The 15,380-nt window shown below is 35.7% G+C and overlaps 5 protein-coding genes across 5 annotated transcripts; 2 read left to right on the top strand and 3 right to left on the bottom strand.

The window, feature by feature from the left end:
• Positions 1 to 448: 448 nt before the first annotated feature.
• Positions 449 to 3,781, top strand: VHC1 (Vhc1p; the record flags this gene model as incomplete). Its single annotated transcript, XM_041552602.1, has 1 exon — positions 449 to 3,781. The coding sequence occupies one exon, from the start codon at positions 449 to 451 to the stop codon at positions 3,779 to 3,781; it is 3,333 nt and encodes a 1,110-aa protein (XP_041408536.1).
• Positions 3,782 to 3,936: 155 nt separating this feature from the next.
• ABD1 (mRNA (guanine-N7)-methyltransferase) lies at positions 3,937 to 5,178 on the bottom strand (the record flags this gene model as incomplete). The annotated part of the gene is made up of 1 exon (XM_041552601.1): positions 3,937 to 5,178. One exon carries the CDS (start codon positions 5,176 to 5,178, stop codon positions 3,937 to 3,939), a length of 1,242 nt encoding a protein of 413 aa, XP_041408535.1.
• Positions 5,179 to 5,448: 270 nt separating this feature from the next.
• PRP5 (DEAD-box RNA helicase PRP5) lies at positions 5,449 to 8,019 on the top strand (the record flags this gene model as incomplete). The annotated part of the gene is made up of 1 exon (XM_041552600.1): positions 5,449 to 8,019. The coding sequence occupies one exon, from the start codon at positions 5,449 to 5,451 to the stop codon at positions 8,017 to 8,019; it is 2,571 nt and encodes an 856-aa protein (XP_041408534.1).
• A 386-nt stretch (positions 8,020 to 8,405) lies between these two features.
• KABA2_11S01034 (uncharacterized protein) lies at positions 8,406 to 10,850 on the bottom strand (the record flags this gene model as incomplete). The annotated part of the gene is made up of 1 exon (XM_041552599.1): positions 8,406 to 10,850. One exon carries the CDS (start codon positions 10,848 to 10,850, stop codon positions 8,406 to 8,408), a length of 2,445 nt encoding a protein of 814 aa, XP_041408533.1.
• A 2,721-nt stretch (positions 10,851 to 13,571) lies between these two features.
• Positions 13,572 to 15,188, bottom strand: ERT1 (Ert1p; the record flags this gene model as incomplete). Its single annotated transcript, XM_041552598.1, has 1 exon — positions 13,572 to 15,188. One exon carries the CDS (start codon positions 15,186 to 15,188, stop codon positions 13,572 to 13,574), a length of 1,617 nt encoding a protein of 538 aa, XP_041408532.1.
• Between the last annotated feature and the right edge of the window lie 192 nt (positions 15,189 to 15,380).

Raw genomic sequence — 15,380 nt, 5'->3', positions numbered from 1 at the left:
TATATATATATAAACACATATAGTTTGTACAATACAATAATCCCAAAGCATAGACAGCATACATCGTAGGGTTCTGAAAGGATATTATGATCTTGTGTCTCTAAATACCCGTCTGTTCTTATTCATTCCGTTGTATAGCTGATATTCCCATTTTCGTTACCGCCTGATGTATCAAAAAATAAAGGCTGCAACAGCAACTTTTAATACTTTTCAGTAGTTACAAAAGATAAGTCAAACACAAGGAGGATAAGACATACACCAGGAGTGGATCAAGCATTTGGACATACCAGCAATTGACTTTATTCATTTTCTTCGAAACTTTTTTTGTTTCATTTTTCTGTTTTTTCGATAGTTAAATCAAATATTCAACTTCATTAAAACAGTATAAACCCTATATTTTTAAATCTTATTTGCATACATAGGATTATTCCAGCTCCGTATTGTAATTATGAGTAGCAAGTTCTACAGGATTCCAGGAAGTCATAGACCGTCATCAACAGTAGATGAATCGTCGTCGTTATTGTCCGAAAGTAGGGATAATGAGACATATTTCAGTTATAGGGCTACCCCCATAGGTCAAAAGATATCGTCGCGATATGATCCAAATAACCCAAATAAGAATAAATTAGGAACCTATGACGGTGTGTTTGTACCGACAGCGTTAAATGTGCTCTCAATTCTGATGTTTTTAAGATTTGGCTTTATCCTTGGTCAATTGGGTATCATTTGTACCATTGCATTATTGTTACTCAGTTATTTGATCAATTTGTTAACAACTCTTAGTATATCTGCTATTTCAACAAATGGTACTGTTAGAGGTGGTGGTGCTTATTATATGATCTCAAGATGTTTGGGACCGGAATTTGGGGGATCCATCGGATTGGTTTTCTTCTTAGGGCAAGTCTTTAATAGTGGTATGAATGCAATTGGTATCGTGGAACCAATATTATACAACTTAGGTCAAAATATCAAAGATGAACCGCCTGCAGCATTATTTGCATTATTACCAAGAGGAGAAATTTACGTTTTCATATATGCTACTATTATTCTCTTTATATGTTTCGGAGTTGCATTTGTTGGATCTCAAACTGTATCTCGAGCAGGTAACGTATTGTTTATCGTTCTTGCAATTTCTATAATATCAATCCCTGTGTCAGTGATATTCAAGTCACCTTTCCATGATGGTAAGATCCTCTATAGTGGTCCATCCTGGGAAACATTCTATGGTAATTTGATGCCTCATTTCACAAAGGGTGCGGCTGGATCTCTCTTAAAGAAAAAGGAAACATTTAGCAATCTGTTTGGTGTTTTCTTCCCAGCTACTGCAGGGATATTTGCTGGTGCTGGGATGTCCAGTGAATTGCGTAAGCCATCAAAATCCATTCCTAAGGGAACTCTTTGGGGGTTGATATTTACTTTTATTTGCTACACTGTTGTCGTATTAGCTATGAGTTGTTCGATTCCAAGAGAAACATTATATTCTGAGGTTCAAGTAATTCAATCTGTCAGTGGGGTCCAATGGATAATTTTTTTGGGTGAGTTGTCAACCTCTTTGTTTTCTATAATTGTTGGTATGGTTGGGGCAGCTTATGTATTAGAGGCTATTTCAATGGATAACATCTTACCTGGTCTTTCCATATTTTGTCGTAGACCCATTTATTCGTTAATATTTACATGGATGTTGACTCAATTATGCCTATTATCTGATGTTAACAAGATTGCTTCATTTATCACTCTAACGTTCCTGATGACCTTTATAGTGATGAACCTTGCGTGTTTCCTATTAGAAGTTGCAGCAGCACCAAATTTTAGACCCTCATTTAAGTATTTTGATCGTTACACCGCTTTGAGCGGTGCAGTCCTCTCGACGGTAGCTATGATCGTAGTTGATGGAATAACAGCTTCTGCCATCATCCTATCCATGGGTCTTTTATTCTTAATTATCCATTACTTCTGTCCTCCCAAACCATGGGGTGATGTGTCACAAAGTTTAATCTATCATCAGGTAAGAAAATATTTATTGAGATTACGTCAAGATAATATAAAGTATTGGAGACCACAAGTATTACTATTTGTCGATAATCCAAGAACTAGTTGGACCTTGATTAGATTTTGTAATAGTTTAAAGAAAGGTGGGCTTTACGTTTTAGGTCATGTTACAGTGACCAACGATTTTCAGACACAGTATTCAGAATTGAAGAAACAAAAACATGCTTGGGAAAAGATAAGAGACATGTCAAAAATTAAAGCCTTTGTTCAGGTTGCTACTGGGCCAAGTTTGCTATGGGGGATAAGAAACGTCTATTTAGGGTCAGGTCTTGGTGGTATGAAACCCAATATTTCAGTTATTGGGTTTTTTGATCTGGAGTCCTACCGTCATCATAATGCACAACGTGAAGAACCACAATTAACTGCTACTAGAGATGTAACGAAACAAGCTGTTTGTGTTAATATTCCAATGGGAGCACTTCCATTACCTACAGATATGTTTAAAAATGAGGAAAAAGTCAGAATAACACAATGGGTTGAAGTAATTGAGGATTTATCGCTAATGCAATCAAATATTGCTGTTGCTTATGGATTTGGAAAATTAAAACTTCCAGAGAAGGGCAAAACATTGTCAGGTAAAAAACAAGTTATCGATCTTTATCCAATTCAAATGTCAGCTACAATGAATACAGACCCTGGTAAGCCATCTATTATAACATCTAATTTCGACACCTACACTTTGATTTTACAATTAGGTGCGATTTTAATCACTGTCCCTGAATGGAGAGATACCCATGAACTTCGAATAATATTATTTGTTGAGAATGATTATGAAAGAATTTCTGAAAATGAAAGAATGGTAAAATTGTTGCAGGTTTTAAGAATAGAGGCAACAGTACTTGTTGTATCATTGGATCAGTTTAGAGTTTATAATACAATTGTAAAAGGTAATTCGATTGCAATGGAATATGTTAATGAAGAATTAAAAGATAACACTTGGTGGAAGGATCTTATTGAAGCAAGAGAAACTCTACAACCCAAAAGACGTTTCTCAACCACGACACCTGCCCAAAGTCAAGATCAACAATTTTCAACTAATATCAATGTTAAAAAGACTAGAAAATATAGCACATCAAAAATGCAAAAACTAGGTGTTTCCTTGAAAATGGAATCAAATATGCCAAAGGGTGTTATACAGACACCAATAATGAGTGATGATTCAGAAAACGAAACAGACTCTATGAGAGATTCTCATTTGTCTATAGGTGAAGTTGCAAGAGAAATGAAACATCAACACGTCAAGAGATTAGCTTCTTCGATAAGTCAATTTCAAAAACGATCTTCATCTCAAAATTTAAAGCCTGTCTTTTCAAGTAAAGCGTTACCAAATACTAAGGTTATAGAGGATAGTACAGGTGATAAACCATCGATTGTTCCTATTGAAGATGAAATTGAAACAATAAAATCACCAAGGGAAAGTTTATCGGGTAGATCTATCTTACCTGAGATCTCTCCGTGTTGTTCAGATAGCAGTTTAGTGGAAGCTATGGAAAATTTAGGTTTTGGTGATTTACCAAGTCGTGCGCAATATCTAGTATTAAACGATATGATGATTCAACTATCTAGGAAATCTAACTTAATATTTTCTACCTTACCTATACCCGCCTTGGGTACACATCAAGACTTAGAGGGAAGCGTTGGGTACGTGGAGGACATCGACATATGGTTAAGGAATCTTCCACCCACAATGTTGATCAATTCACAAACTATGACTGTCACTACAGCATTATAGAATAATATATACTCCATTTTATATATATATATAAATTAAATCATGGATATATCGGGTACATCATTGTAGCAAAATTATAAAATGTAAATGGAATGAAATGAAGGAGTAATAATGAATGTGTACATGTAGTTTGTTCTTTAACGTCCTAACGAGTATTAGTTTGGAATATCCTTAATTTTACGGAAACAAAACATCGTATAGAAATAAGCCGCTGCTTCTTTCTCAGCCCCTTCAATACCAAACCTACCATCTGATCTTTGAAGGCCTTCTTTCATCTTTGGTGAAAATTTATGGAACCATTGGGGAATCTCTTGAGCAAAAAACTTGTTGAAAGGCATTTGTAATTCAAGACTCATACCATATTCATCAGCCAAACTTCTTAAGGTTTCGAATGGAACCACATATTCGGGAACATTATCAATGGCGTCTTCTAGCCAGAATGTGTACATTTGTCCGTATGGTGTAAGAAATTCATTTCCATTCTTAGAATATTCATTGTTTTCAAATGTAACTTTGTAAATTGAATTACCCCAGCTTGGTTTTTCAACCTCTTTGTTTATTTTGTTTAATTTATAACGAATAAATTCAGAATCAGGAATTGTTCCGAAGAAGTAACCTCCAACTTTTAGAGATTTGGAAACGTTTAATAGAGCTCTTCTGGCTTTTTCTTCTGTCTCGAAGGCATAATGTAAACAGAATTGGGTTGAAACAACATCACATGGAAAGTTACACTGTGGGAATGGTTCCACAGCCACACCCAGAGATTCTCCAAAACAGTCACCAGTAATTAGGATAACCTGGTATTCCAGATTTCTCATTGATCTGTATCTCTTATGAGCTTCCTGAATAGATGCATTTGATATATCAATTCCAATGAATTGTGAAATGCCTGCATTACCATACTTTCTTAGATCACCACCTTTACCACAACCTAATTCTAGAACAACATCACCACGTTTAGTGTATTTGTCAATAAGCATATACTTGATTGCATTGTTAAAGTTACGAAGCTTGATAATGGGTGACAAGTTTCTCTTCGATCTATTCGCAATCACAGTTCTTTCATTATAATGTTCTCTGACGATCTGATTCACATTCAATGTCTTGTTGGCTGTTAATTCTATTTCATGCTGCTTGAATTGCTCATCTCTAATCCTTTGTTGTTCAGTTCTCCTCTTCCTTTCATCTTGATCATATCTACTATGCTTACGTTTCTCAACCTTGTTAAGAGCTGAGTTTGTTGACTCGGAACCACTAATTGGTTCTGGAGATTGAGTATTTTCATTGGTTGGTCCACTTGTTGCTGCGGCAGTGCGACTGTCCTTTGAATCGATGTCATACTGACGATCGTAGTCCTCCTGGGACATCCATGCCGGTTTTTCAGGTCTCAAACTCATTAGTAATATCTACAGTATTGATCTGTTCTAATTTCAATCAGTGATTCTTGAATGGGGGTGTGCAAAGACCGTGATGTTCTTGTTATTCTAGTTAAGTACCTTCGACATCTGTTCCCTGTTTTAAAATTAATTTTGAAAGTCCCTTTTACAAGGTAAAAATTTCAAATTTGAAAAATCGATAATTTTGTATTTATCATATAATATAGGAATAAAGATGCAAAACATGAGTAACGACCATATTTGAGAGAGACTGAGGTTCGAATATTGACTATGAGTAATGGAGATGAGTTAGCCAAAAAGGAGGAACTTTTAAAGGCCAGAAGGGAGAAATTATCAAAATGGAAAAGTCAAAAAGCTAGACAGGATGTCATTAAAGCAAAAATAGCAACAACATCCGTAAACGAGCATGTTCCCATAATTGAGAAGATCGAAGATAAAGCATTTGCAGATAGAAGGAAAAAGTTGCAAGCTTGGAAATTGAAGAAAAGGAAAGAAACTGAACCTGAAGCACCAGAACCTATATCGCTCAAACCTAAGAAACTTAAAAAGAACAAGAAAAAGAAACTGACTTTCGATGTTGATTACGAAGTACCAAATAACCAAGTCATTCCATTATTTAAACCCCCAATATCTAGCAATGATAAAATAAAGCTTGAAAGTAATGATATTTTACCTCATCCCACAGTACGAGCTGATTCCGATGCCCTTGATTGTTTTATGTCAAAATTGAATAAACAAAAAGAGGAATATGACTCCAAATCTAATAAGTTGACCAGTATAGATATTCTTGATGGAGACGATGAAAATAATGGTGAGGATGATCCGATAATAGATGATTCAGATGAGAAACAAGCTGCACATTACAAGAAGATTGCAAAGATGAAGCAACTGAAGAAGGTCACAGAGGTGAAATATAATAAAACGGAATTGGAGCCTTTCCAAAAACAATTCTATACCGAACAAGAGGATGTACATAAAATGACTACAGAACAAGTAGAAGAATTGAGACTAGATCTGGATAATCTTGTTATTAAAGGTAAGGATTGCCCACATCCTGTCACTAGATGGTCCCAACTAGGTTTGAGCACGTCCCTTATGAATATCATCACAAGTACTTTAAATTTTAAACAATTGACACCTATTCAAGCCCAAGCTCTTCCAGCGATCATGTCTGGTAGAGATGTAATAGGAATATCTAAGACAGGTTCAGGAAAGACTATATCTTATTTATTGCCGTTGATAAGACACATCAAAGCCCAAAGAAACCTAGAACCTGAAGAAACAGGGCCGTTAGGCTTGATTTTGGCCCCAACCAGGGAGCTAGCACAACAAATATATGAAGAAACTGTCAACTTTATTGGAAAGGACAAAGAACTTTCTTGTGTTTGTTGTACAGGCGGTTCAGAACTAAAAGAGCAGATTAGAATTTTGAAGAGGGGTGTTAAAATATTGGTGGCGACACCGGGTCGATTTATCGATTTGTTGACACTAAATGTGGGGAAATTGGTTAACACAAGACGTGTTACATTTGTCGTGATTGATGAAGCTGATAGATTGTTTGATATGGGATTTGAACCTCAAATTACCCAAATTATGAGATCAATTAGACCCGATAAACAATGTGTTTTATTTAGTGCAACGTTTCCTAACAAATTACGTAGTTTTGCCATGAGAGTTTTGCATAAACCTTTAAGCATTACAGTTAATTCAGGAAATATGGTTAATGAAAATATTGAGCAATCTTTTAAGGTATGTGATTCTGCTTCTGACAAATTTGGTGTCTTAATTTCAATTCTGTCAAATCAAATTAATAAAACAACCCAGTATCTTCAAGATGATGAAAACTTGGATGAGCAATCGGATGAGAAAACAATTGTTTTTGTTGCTAGTCAACATATATGTGATTTCGTTGAAAAACAATTAATACGTAATGGGTTTGAGATTTTCTCTATACATGCCGGTAAGCAATACCAGGAAAGAATTTCTAATCTTGAATCTTTTAAAAAGACAAAAAATAGTATCCTTCTGTGTACAGAAGTCATGTCTAGGGGTCTAAATGTCCCTGAAGTTTCATTGGTGGTAATATACAATGCTATTAAGACGTTTGCTCAATATGTTCATACTACAGGTAGGACAGCCCGAGGAGTACACCATGGTAAAGCAGTATCAATTTTAGAACCAGATGATATAGCAGCTGCATATATATTAACCAAGGCGATGCATAATCAATTAGAGAAACAACCTGTACAACAGGTAACTAAATTGAGAGCGATGAGTAAAGAGTTTGAAGATGGTATGAAAAACGGAAAATATATGTTATCCAAAGGTTTTGGTGGGAAAGGTCTGGATAATTTAGATTCAAAGAGGGAGCAAAAAGAATTAAAAGAAAGAAAACAATATGAAAATATATCTGGAGAGAGTGTTACGAAGAAAGAACCAGTGAAGGAGGTGGATAATGAAACAAATAATGGTTCTGAGGAAGATGTAATAATTCCAAAGTTAGAGTATACCATCATTAAAGAAGATAATTCCGACGGTTCTGTTATATATAGTGCAAATATTAATATCAATGATCTCCCTCAATTGGTAAGGTGGGAAATGTCCAAGAATGTAACCCTATCATTTGTCAAGAATGAAACTGGTTGTAGTATTACAAATAAGGGTAGATATTATCCTCCAGGTCAAGGTCCAGAAACAGAAAAGGATCCGCCAAAACTTTACCTATTAATTGAAGGGAAGGAGGAGAAAGATATCGTTCTAAGTATTAATTTGCTAGAGGAGAAACTAAAGGAAGGGATGAAAAAGGTTGAATATCAAACAATTAAAAGTCATAAATTTTGATTCTTGCTTATTTCATCTCGTTTGAGGCAACATGCTATATAGCTTTTTCTATTTTTTGGATTTTGGAAATATGCTCAAATGTCATTAAATAGATGTATAAAATGAATAATGGTTATATTTGTTTAATATTTTTAAAAGATTGTATTATAAATTTAGTAATTATGTTTTTATAGATGTCAAAGTTCTTATTAGAATAATATTATTATTGAAATACGTTGAATATAATAAATTTTTGGTTTATGAATAGATTAGTTGTGATAGTTTGTTAATGAAAGAAAAAAAGAAATAAACTAATCACAATAAAGGTAAAAGAATACCAGTTCTTAACATGCTAAAATGTATAAAGAAGAATGATGCATAGAAAAATGTTGTTACCAAGCATTGCCTCAGGCACATGATGGTTTTAGATTTACCAACTTTGGAACGGTAATACTGCCGACGTTCAAAGATTGAAATTGGTTTAATACCTCCTGTAGAACTGAATACTTTACAGCAGTACCAGTGGTTAGTCTTGCCAATTGTCTAGAGTCACGACAATATGGAGAGTAACGTTTAACAATCTTAAGGTAAAGGATCATTCTGCTGTCAACAGCAGCACTTTCCTTCTCATGAGAAATAGACTTTAATAAAGGTTCTTCATGGACTGTACCTGGACTGGACACTACAGTTGCAGATTGAGTAGAGGCATTGTAGTTTGTAAACTCGTCAAAGGCACCAGAAGCATTCAATGCTTGGAAAGCTGGGTGGGAGTAGAAGTCTACGTCACCAACGTTAACCGACTCCATATTATTCTTTGGAGTTGGTGTACCAGAACGAGTAGGTGCCACGGAGCTTGCCTTCGATTCGTTAATTGAGTTTTGAGTTAGAGGAACACCATTATCTCTATGAGATTGAGTCCAAGTGACAGTAGCGTCTCTCAAGGCAGCCCAATCAGCATTGGCGATAAATTTCTGACCAATCTCATCAGATTTCTGGATTAAATCAATCCATCTTTGTAGAATTTCATCATTCGAGGTGTCATCAACAGATCCCATAGATTTCAACAGGATTCTGTAAGCGACGATGGTCTTTGGGATATTGAATAACTCGTAACTCTTATCAATATATTCTAGAATTTCCCTGTCGTGCCAGATAGTGCACTTAGCCAAGATTATATTGAAAAATGGTTCATCAATGTTTTTGATATTCTTGTAGGTGTTAATCAAGTTTTGTAAAGTCATAAATCCCTCTTGTTTTTTATGAGCAAAATTTTCAAAGAAAATGTCGAAGAAGGTATCATTCAAAGAGGAAGAAATACCATGGTTAACATGTCTCCCGTAATGTAGAGAAGATTTGTACCAAATTTGATAAATGTGGTTGAAATCATGAGTCTGCGTCCAGATATTTCTTAGGAACGACTTAACGTATGAGACTTGTAAATCAATCTTATATGGCATTTCATCATTTAAAGCCTTGTCAAAGAAAGTTTGAGCCACATTCAAATCCTTACATTCACCAATGAATGATAAATGGGTTTCAATTAAGTAACCATACTTCATTTCTGTAGATTCTTGGCATAATTTTTGGAATAATTTCAAAGCCATTTCGTTTTCGTTGGCAGATAAGGATGCTCTAATCATACCAACAGATAAATTCGGATGGAAATAATTAATCATTGATGAAGACTTTTCATAAAGTTGTTGAATTTCAGGGTATGAAACACCGTTATCATACAGGATTGGCAAAATGACACCAACGACTCTTGGGTTTAAGAAGATGTTGGAGGTGTAACTATTAATGCCATTGATGGCACTTTTCCAAATCTCGACAGCCTCTTCAAACAATAATAGTTCCTTGAAGGCAGTGATTAAATGCATGGCACCATATTCGTTTAATTCAACTTTACTGTTAAGAACATCTTCAGAGATTTCTCTCAGAGATTTGCATAAATAGTTGGTCATTTCTTTGTGGAATGATTGGGAATCATAATCCGGTTTCTTGTTCATTCTGGTTAATTGATTTCTATTGGCTCTTAGTCCATTGTGTAACAAATGGACTAACTTGGAGACTCTGTCTGAGTTCAACTCAGGTGTATCGATTAAATCATGGTACAAACCCATGGCTCTTCCAATAGAATCCCAGAACATTGGGTTGGCATTAGAGTTTGGGTGTTCTGAACGATGTTTGATATTCTTACGTCTTGGTGTTTGAGACATGTACAACGTTTGAGAAACACATTCTTCAAAAGCAGTCACTTTCTGATACCATGGTGAATCTGGGCTAATGGTATTATTCTTATTGTTACCTTTGTTATTGTTGTTGCCCTTATTGTACTGTCTTTGTTTACCAGAGTTCATTGAATTATACGATGAATTGCTTTGGAGACTACTGTTACTGTTGTTATTACTGCCATTGTTGTAAGGACGGTTGTTTCTACCGCCATTCTTTTGTGGACCACCGTAATTGTTCCTGTTTTGAGCTTGAGAATTACCATTACGATTATTCCCATTATTATAGTTCATAACCTCATGTTGTTGATGTTGATGTTGTTGTTGTTGTGGTTGAAATGGTTGACTATTGCTGTTCATTTGCATTCTACCCATATTCATATGAGTCATTTGATTCATTTGGAATTGCATACCTTCTGAATCATTATGGTTCATGTTCATAGCGTATGCTTGGGGTTGTTGTTGCTGTTGTTGAGAAGGTATGGCATTTTGTTGAGCGTCCATAGACATAGGTGAGTTATATCTAGCGATATTTGGGTTATATGAATGCTTCCCGGTGTTTGGAATAAACTGATTTGGCAGTTTGCCCTTCAATGGTTGAGATTGTTGGGCAAATCTAAACATATTCTGATCGATGGGTAAAATTTTGACTGATTTAGAATGGGGGATCTGTCAGAGTGTGATGTCTAGACGTAGGAGTAAAAGGAAACGGATAATGCAGAGTAGAGTATGATAAAAAGTCTAGTTGTTTTTTCCTTTACTTTAAGTGATAAAAAACAGAGATAGTTAGTTATCTGATAATGCTAAAATAATAATATGTGGAATAGTATTGCAAAATAGAGAATATAAAAATAATGGTTATTTTCGTTTCTTGCGATTGTCTATAAAAAAAACAGAAAAGAGGAAATGGAGATGAATTATATTATTATCAGTTAAATATCAGCATAAAGTCACTACTTTATTCAATTAATTTTTATTGTTTTAATATTTTAGGTTCAACTTATAGTTGTTATTTGACGTCCTTGTATGTGTGTTGAATTTTGTACTTTATTAGGTATTAGTAATACTTGAGTTGTATTTATAATAAAAAACCCACAAAAAAATGAAATGGTAAAAATAAATGTAATACCTGTAGAAATTTACAGTATGAGGTTAATACTTGTACAAAATGGAAGAATTAGAGGAAGGACACTATAAGGAAGCAGAGGCTGGCAACGTAGATATTGTTTTAAAAGCAAAAGAAAAAAGTCTTCATTTAAAGATTTTGTAATAGTTTTAATAATAATGCTTCTACTATCTATCCTCCGTTCGTGACAAGAAGAGAATAGATACGATGATCTATACTTGGCAGTACTTTTTATTCAATAAATCACATGAGTACAGAAAAGTTGAAGGAAAGGAAACCAGAAGCAGAGACAGAAAAGAAAAGAAAAAAAAAAGATATAGAAACACATAATATAATCCACGTAAAAAAAATGTTAGAAGCGTTTGTGATTCCACGAAGAGTTAATTTAACAAATTTTTTCTGTCAATTTCTGTAATAACGAAAGGGATGAGAATGTATCCTTCATTGCGATTTGCTTTAGAGTTCCGTATCCTTTTCTTTTTATGAGATTGCTGACGTTAAATCTGATGTAGTAGAAGGGTAGCTCCTCAAAAATAATAAATTTCAACGATGATGATGTGCTGAAAAAGATCAAAGAACTAAATCAAAAACAAAACGAAAACAAAAAAAAGTATTTCCAGCTTACCAAATAAATGGGAGAAAAAACCTTATTCGTACGAGTGATTCCCTGGAAATGGAAAAGCTGAAAATCCTAAATACCAAATTTCTGAGGAAAAAATAAAAACAAAAAAGAAACTCCTCCGGTGAATACCCTCGAGGCACGCGACGACAACATCGCTGGTTGTGTGCGATGGTTTCTCTTGCATCACTTGCAAAAGCAACGGATGGGGCTTTTGTTTCTTTTTCCTGGGCGATGGCGTCCGGTTTTTCTAATTTTATTTCCGTCGGAAGCCCTAGGGTTGGATATTAGGGTTTAACCTGGTGACTTTGGGTATCCTAAAGAACTTGATGAACCTTTGGCGGCTGTAGCCAATAGAAATAGCACAATAGGGATTTCTAAATAAAGCAGATAAAGACGAAAGGGTCAGTAAGTAATAAATAATAGCCTTGGAGGCATTTGAAGAAGAATTCGTGACAATCGATAGAGATTTAAAAATATCACTTTTAATGATTTGTTTACGGAAGCAAACATTTAATTACATCTTGACATTGCTAAAAACTGTAAAATATTCAACAGAAATAAAAATAATCAAAACTAAATATACCTTTAAAGATCAGGTGTTAGTAGTATGAGATCGTTTTGGAATTCCTCCAATCTGAATCGGTAAAAATTGTATATATGTATTGCTATAGGTATTGGCTCCTCATTCTCCAAAGTTCAATAGTGAGAGATCATTAGAGAGTAATATAACGACGAACACAAAACAAAACTTCAGTTATTATTAATAATAAAAATAAGGACGTAACCAATTTTCACACTAGAATAACTTTAACTCAGGTGATAAGTGGATACGAGACCTTATGAAATGGTACGGTTTGTGAAATCACCAAAAATATCTATGTTTTGTATCTTTAGAGAGATTTATATAATGTTTTAAATATTTACTATCCCAAATATACCCAATTAGTTTCATGGAAGTATGAATAACGCCACCAACAACCGCCAATATCACGTGCTAGAGGCCGTCTTCCAGCACACCAACGCCCTCAACCCAAACCCTAAGGTTACCGTCACTTGACACGGCACACCATACAAAAAACACGAAGCCCTGTCTCGCGGCTTTCGCTCTCAGTTTATTTTTACAGGCTGCTGTGTTTGCCTGCTGTACGCGGAAAGCAGTGGGCACTCAGATTTTCCAACCGACGAGACACATTCTTCAAAAAGAAATTTCGTTAGTTACAATAATGAACGGTGCCTGAAAAAAGAAGGAAGAAAGTAAACTCAAAATAAACAACCTTTCATAGAATTTGATTATTACATTTCAAATCAAGAACTCGAAGAGAAATAGACTATAATGTGCTGCTATATTCCGGTTTATACCCGCGGGAAGAGAATTTATCTCTCGTATGCACATCTATCTGTTTTCATTCACGTCAATCGACTTTTATTTTCGTAACTGCAAAAGAAGAAGAAGAAGCAATTTTTCAGCTCATCTCATCTCCTCAGATCCCCTTTTCTTAGGTACTCGTAGTTATGTGTTCGTCGTCATACGTCAGATGACACCTCCACTTTTTTCTTTGGATGACATTGAACTTCCTGTTTCGATGGGAATACAATTTCATTGCTCAGACAGAATAGGCATGAAATTACCCAGAATCATCAGTGGGAGTCCCGAGATATCTCTTTTCAACGTCCAAAGACATGAGCAATGAACCACCTGTCCCTCGATCGGTGTCAAAATTCTACAGACTTTCATTTGCTCACAACCTTTGAAATCTTTGTATGCGATACTGGAAAATGTCTTGAAATAATCACGAACACTCTCATCGTCAAGGATCTCTACCACAAACGTCAATTTGTTTAATAATTCTTCTCGTTTCCATCCTGTCAGTATCTCGAATTCCTCATTCACATATGAGATTTGACCATTACGTCTCCACACACAAGTCGGAGTCCCACTTAATTCGATGAATTTGGCATACTCCAATAACGTCCGTTGATACACCTGCTCCATGAAGATCATGTCCTCTTCTGTCAGCGTCACCGAACAGGCAATGAAAATTGGACGGAATTCAGCAAGAGATCGACACATCTCCACAACATCGTCTTGATTAAATCGCCCCTTCAGATAAACTAATAAATGATGGAAACCCGATGTATGTGAAAATGGCATGTTTATCTGAGTATATATTTCCATCGGGGTAGCATACCTTAATGAATGAGACCATTCTGGGTTCGCGAATATTTGGACCACCTCTGGAGAGATGCACTCCAACGCAAACGATGCGTCGTGGCCTTTCACTAAGGGCTCGAAACTACGTTGTACCTCAGGAAACGTCACAGTCTTGTTATTCAAATAGTATTGATTAATCTTAACGTTCCGTTGCATATCTGTACCTTTCACTGCGGGATCCTCGGGAACAAGTCTCTTGAAATCGAGTGAACTGGAACCATTTTGCAATTTAACAGGAATTAAAGGGAAATAATTTTTCATAAGATCAATTTGGGAACTGACAATATCTTGTGATTTGGGACCCAAGATCATTGTGTATGCATTCCGACCCTGTGAAGGGGTGATTTGTACTGCCGAGCTTGAATTCGACGATATGAGATGATCTACACCAACACTATGTTCGGGGCTTGCCGTACTTGAACTATCATGGCTCTTTAATGCAGTTTCAGAAATTGTCGTTGCGCGTGTTGGTATTGGACGTAAATTATTAATTCCATCAGAAAGTAAAGGCAAAGCTGTTGTGGAGCCGGGTGCAGATGCGGACCCTTGTGACATCCCCATCACCATTGTCATAGACGGTCTATTACCATGGATCATTCCACCATGCTGCTGATTGCTTAATAAGCTTTGAAAATTAGGCTGGCTTGCCGATTGTACTCCTGGTTGAGTAATTGTCTCCAACATCGAGTACTCAGAGTTTGCAGCATCGGATAGAAAACTCATCGATGTACTAATACCATTTAAAGATTGCGACCGGTCATCTCTAAATAGCTCCGGCAATGCATTGTTAGGGATCCCCACCAAATATTTAGACTTCTTTCTAGGGGCATCGACACATGATGCGGCCAACCCCTTTTGGCTACACCGTTTACAGGGTCTACTACTATCACAGGAAACGTGCCATTTGGAGCAGTTCACACATGCAATACTGGTATGCCTACGTCTCCGACCGTTGTTATTATTCTTTGCAATGAGCTTGTCATTTGGTATACTTTCACTCATCTTTGTATCCTCATCGATATTTGCATCCCTAATGAAAACCAATTCTGATTATATAATGATATATGTCAAAATAAACGGTCGAACGACAACAAACTGGAGGTTATTGTTCCTTTATGGCACTTTTTTCCATCATGCTTACTGTTATCCTCTAATTTAAGTTAATTTTTTTTTCAGTGTCGATTACTTTCTCTG

The sequence above is a fragment of the Maudiozyma barnettii genome (genome assembly GCF_903064755.1).
Source record: "Maudiozyma barnettii strain CLIB 1767 genome assembly, contig: KABA2_11, whole genome shotgun sequence".
NCBI classification, from domain to species: Eukaryota; Fungi; Ascomycota; class Saccharomycetes; order Saccharomycetales; family Saccharomycetaceae; genus Maudiozyma; species Maudiozyma barnettii.
This window is presented reverse-complemented; position numbering and strand designations above follow the sequence as displayed.